At 45.9% G+C, this 5,000-nt stretch overlaps 1 protein-coding gene across 1 annotated transcript in view; it reads right to left on the bottom strand.

Moving 5' to 3' along the window:
- The window catches only part of prepl (prolyl endopeptidase like), a 14,439-nt gene that overhangs the window by 4,596 nt on the left and 4,843 nt on the right, over window positions 1-5,000 (bottom strand). The window contains exons 9-12 of the mRNA XM_076286251.1: window positions 2,936-3,111; window positions 1,210-1,426; window positions 676-825; window positions 340-463 (exon numbers count right to left, since the gene is read on the bottom strand). Of these exons, the coding sequence (XP_076142366.1) occupies window positions 340-463; window positions 676-825; window positions 1,210-1,426; window positions 2,936-3,111 (667 nt within the window). The remainder of the gene's footprint in view (window positions 1-339; window positions 464-675; window positions 826-1,209; window positions 1,427-2,935; window positions 3,112-5,000) is intronic.

Raw genomic sequence — 5,000 nt, forward strand, 5'->3', positions numbered from 1 at the left:
CTCTCTCATTCTCTAAAGATGGAAAATCTCTCTCGTTCCTTTTAAGGTGGAACATGTCTTTCTTTTCTTTAAAGGCTCATTATCATTACTGCACACAATTCATTGTCAAAGTCCCAGTCACCTTTAACTGTTCCATACATTAATGATCACTAATGTGCACCCCCTCAAATAAATAATTACATAAACAAACAAACAAATAAATAAATAAATACTCCGCTATATAGAAGATGAGTGTGTGATCAGACTCCTACTGGTGCCATTAGCGTGTGGATGCTAATGGTGTATGTGTGTATGTGTGTGTGTGTGCGTGTGTGTGTGTATGCAGACGCTGGTACTCACTGGGCATGCTCACACTGGAGTGTGTGTCGACAGCGGCCCGCAGTCTCACCGCGTATTTCTCCACACCCGACACAGGCACTCGACAGTCCTCTCTGTAGGCTGTGATCAGCATAGAGGGGTAGCGCTGTACAACACACACACACACACACACACACTTGTAAAAACATAAACACACACTAACATTTGAGCTTGCACTGTCCAAACGGTTTCAATCCTGCAGGTGTGTGTGAGTGTGAGCTGAAGAGTGTGTGAGTGTGAGCTGAAGACTGTGTGAGTGTGAGCTGAAGAGTGTGTGAGTGTGATCATGCCTCTGCTGTGGGGTGGAAGAGTGCGCACCTGTGGTGTGATGTTACAGCACGGGCAGTAGGTGGCGATGTTGTCCCTGTGCTGAGGGCTGCTCAGGGGGTCCCCCCACTCTCCTCTCTCCTCCACGGTCAAGGGCAGAGAGGGGTCCTGCATGGTGCCCAGGACGTCCAGAAAAGGTGCCTGACGGAAAATAATCATCTCCTCTCACTGGTCAGACAGCCAGCTCCCAAACAAAGCAGATGCCAGGTACTACAGCTGTAACTAACTTCCTCACATAGCCTTCTCTATACAACCGGAGGCTGAAATGTAAACAACATATCTGTCAGTAACAGCAACTAGGGGTCATTCTGGCCTAAAGGGCATGAAATACACTCTATGGTAGGACAAAGCCTGGCTTTAGAACTGGGAGTGTGTCTATGTGATGTCTCTGTGTTTTGAGTGTGTGTGTGTGTGTACAGTCAAATACATTCACACTCAAAAGCAAACACACACAGACACACACACACACACACACACACACACACACACACACACACACACCCTTGTGTTCCTATGTTTCCTCACCTGCACAGTGACGGCCCTGACTAGCTGAGGCTGCTGGTTGAGCAGCGCCCCCACTAGGACTGCTCCGGCACTGCGCGCGGTCAGGGCGGTGCGGCCCGGCGTGGACACACCCAGAGCGTGGAGCCTCTGGACGCAGGCGGCCAGGTCATCCACCCCCCGCTGCTTCCCCTCCAGGCGGCCCGCACGGTGCCACCCCAGACCCCGCTCACCCCCACCCCTGAGACAGAGGAGAGGAGGAAGAGAGGGGGAGAGAGAGAGAGAGGGAGAGAGAGAGAGAGAGGGGGGGAGAGATAGGGAGAGAGGGAGAGAGAGAGGGGGGGGAGATAGGGAGAGAGGAAGAGAGAGAGAGAGAGAGGGGGGGGAGAGACAGGGAGAGAGGGAGAGAGAGAAAGAGAGAGGGGGGAGAGATAGGGAGAGAGGGAGAGAGAGAGATAGAGAGAGAGAGAGAGGGGGGAAGTGATAGGGAGAGAGGGAGAGAGAGAGAGTGGGGGAGAGATAGGGAAAGAGGGAGAGAGAGATGGAGAGAGAGAGGGAGAGAGAAAGAGAGAGAGAGAGGGGGGGAGAGATAGGGAGAGAGAGAGAGAGAGAGAGAGAGGAAAGGAGAGGAGAGGGGAAGGGAGGAAAAGAGAGGGGGAGGGAGATGGGGAGAGAGGGAGGAAGGAAGGAAGGAGAGGGAAGTAGAGAGAGATGGGGGGACAGAAGGAGAGAGAGGGAGAGGGAGAGGGGGAAGTAAGGAAAGGAAGAGAGGAGAGGGGGAGAGATGGATGAGGGGGAGAGGGAGGAGGGGGAAGGAACGACAGAGGTAGAGAGGGGGAGAGGGAAGGAAGAAGGGATGGAGTGAGGGAGGGAGAAAAGGGGAAAAAGGAGGAAGTGATGAAGGGAGTGATGAGGGGGAGAGGGAGGAGGGGGGAGGGTGAATGCTCTGTAAATATGTGATATTGTGATACGCAGTCACCCTAGCAAAGCTCATTTCAATGGCATCTACATGAACAGACAACGTAACCAGGTGAGCTGGGTATTGGCCCTTTCCATTACTCGTAAATCATCGTACACCCACCCGTACAACATGTACGAATGAGTTGCTAAAGGAATGCGTTTCTCTCGAGCCACGAGGGACATTAGCAGGAGGCTAGTCATTGTTATTGTTTTGTGCTACATGTAGCCTCTAGCTAAACGGCTGGAAAACAAATTGTTACATTGTATTGCAAGCACAGCAAGACCATGCAATGCATGAATTGGTGACCGGATTGAAGCAGCAATGTAATCTAGAGTGTAAGAGCATTGCATCAACATTAAAATGACCAACACAGTACATATGCAAAAAAAATACATCTCATCTCATCTCAACTATGGGCGCAGCCATGTTTGTCGTAAGGTCGTACGTCCACCTCGGGGTACCCTCAAGTACTCCGAGGTAAAGTGGGCCGCAAAATGCCGCAAGAAAGCTGGATAATTTACACTTTCCAACTTGGGCGACGGATTTACAAGTCTAATGGAACGTACCATATGAACACTGCCCAAGTGGCTGCTGGGAGATGTAGTGCAGTACACAATGGGAGGACAGGACCACAACGGGGAAGGAGGTCCTGTCCTCCCATTGTGAGGGAAGGAGGGGGTCTTTCTGCCTTCTTGAGTCTAAAGAACACTAAAAGATCCCCGTAGTTCAACATTCTATTCCAGTCTTTCCTGGTCAGAGCAGTTGACCCTGGGAATTGTAGTCCAGTACCTGACGTGGCAGTAGGCCAAGGCCCACCCACGCTCCAGCAGTAGCCTCTTGTCTGGACTGAAAGCCATGTTGAGTTCCAGGCCGTAGGCTCCGTACACGTGCACAAGCATAGGCACTGCCCGCAGGTCAGCCAGAGGCGGCCGGTGCAGGAGGGTTATGGGCACCATGGTGCCATCCTACAGAGAGGGGCAGAGGGGTTGTACGTTGTAATGTATATGGTGTATGGTATATCACATACCAATAAGAACCACATCAGGGGAGAATGGGATTGGAGATATAGCATGGTATTGTATATAGGTAGATTGAAAAATAGATAGATAACTTTATTCCTCCCCAAAGGAACTTTATGGAAATTATGGATAACATAACATACCAACAAAATCAGGGGGGAAGTGGGGTAGAGTTATAGCACACTCAATAACATAAAATAAATACATTGACCATAAAGACATATGCCTAAGTAAAGAAATAATAATATATAGTGCTTCATCATAGTGCTATAGTGTTATAAAGTGCTATAGCATAGTGTTGTAGTGTTACAAAGTGTTATAGCATAGTGTTATAAAGTGCTATAGCATAGTGTTATAGTGTTATAAAGTGTTATAGCATTGTGTTATAGTGTTATAAAGTGCTATAACATAGTTTTGTAGCGTTATAAAGTGTTATAGCATAGTGTTATAGTGTTATAAAGTGTTATAGCATAGTGTTATAGTGTTATAAAGTGCTATAACATAGTTTTGTAGCGTTATAAAGTGTTATAGCATAGTGTTATAGTGTTATAAAGTGTTATAGCATAGTGTTATAGTGTTATAAAGTGCTATAGCATAGTGTTATAGTGTTATAAAGTGCTATAGCATAGTGCAGTGGTTTTCAAAGTGGGGGGCCGCGAGGGGGTGCCAGGGGGGCCTCAGCAAGTTGGACGGAAAAATAAAAGCAACAAATAAATTTGATTTTTTTTTTAAATATACCTATTACTATGAGGGTTGTTATACAATGCCATTATAATAATTTCACATATCTGAACATTATATTTTCCATGATAATGACTGGGAATAAAAGTAGAGTGATAGCTCTCATATAGCAGAAAGCCCCAAATGTAATTTGTGTACACTGTATGCTCCATCGCAAAGTGCTTGTGGCTAAAATCATTATTAGGATTAGCTTAATTTATTTTTACATTTGCCGTAGTATTGTCGATGGGTTTAATAACACATCACATCAAGGGGGCCCTTGGCCAGGTATTTGGGGGGCCTTGTCGTGGAAAAGTTTGGGAACCCCTGGCATAGTGTTATAGTGTTATAAAGTGCTATAGCATAGTGTTATAGTGTTATAAAGTGTTATAGCATAGTGTTATAGTGTTATAAAGTGTTATAGCATAGTATTATAGTGTTATAAAGTGTTATAACATAGTATTATAGTGTTATAAAGTGTTATAGCATAGTGTTATAGTGTTATAAAGTGTTATAGCACACTTAATAGCAACCTCATGGAACTCATAAGCTCAGTATATAAATAAACAACGCTACTACTAACAGCACTTCTGCTATTATAATTACTACCAGTGTTACAGTAATGTCTGATTACTTACATTGTAACTATCCTACTATCCTAACATAACAACTACACTGTAACAATATGACTACGTTCTTCAGTGTTAATTTAGTTATTCAGCATCTTCTATTGCTCTGTAATGTCATTTTACAATTACAGTAATCTGCCATTCTGTGACATTCACCTGAAAAGGAATTAGAGAGGGTGATGATGGTTCCCCAGGGCAGGAGAAAAAAACTCAGACCATGTCCAGGTTCACACACACACACACACACACACACACACACACACACACAGGAGTCCTCCTCAGGGGGTCAAATCTGACCCTGTTCCGGTTCTCATTCTTTCAGCAACAGATTAGAGCCATTAATGCACCCTACAGATTACCAGGGGACCTCCTGTCTCTGTTACTCTGTTACACACACACACACACACACACACACGCGCACACACACACACACACACACACACACAAACATACAAACACAAATGCGCGCACGCACACACACACACA

The sequence above is a fragment of the Alosa pseudoharengus genome, unplaced genomic scaffold (assembly GCF_046254945.1).
Source record: "Alosa pseudoharengus isolate Yale_2024_CS ecotype anadromous, Long Island Sound unplaced genomic scaffold, YU_APseudo_1.1 YU_APseudo_1.1_scf_15, whole genome shotgun sequence".
Classification (NCBI taxonomy): domain Eukaryota; kingdom Metazoa; phylum Chordata; class Actinopteri; order Clupeiformes; family Clupeidae; genus Alosa; species Alosa pseudoharengus.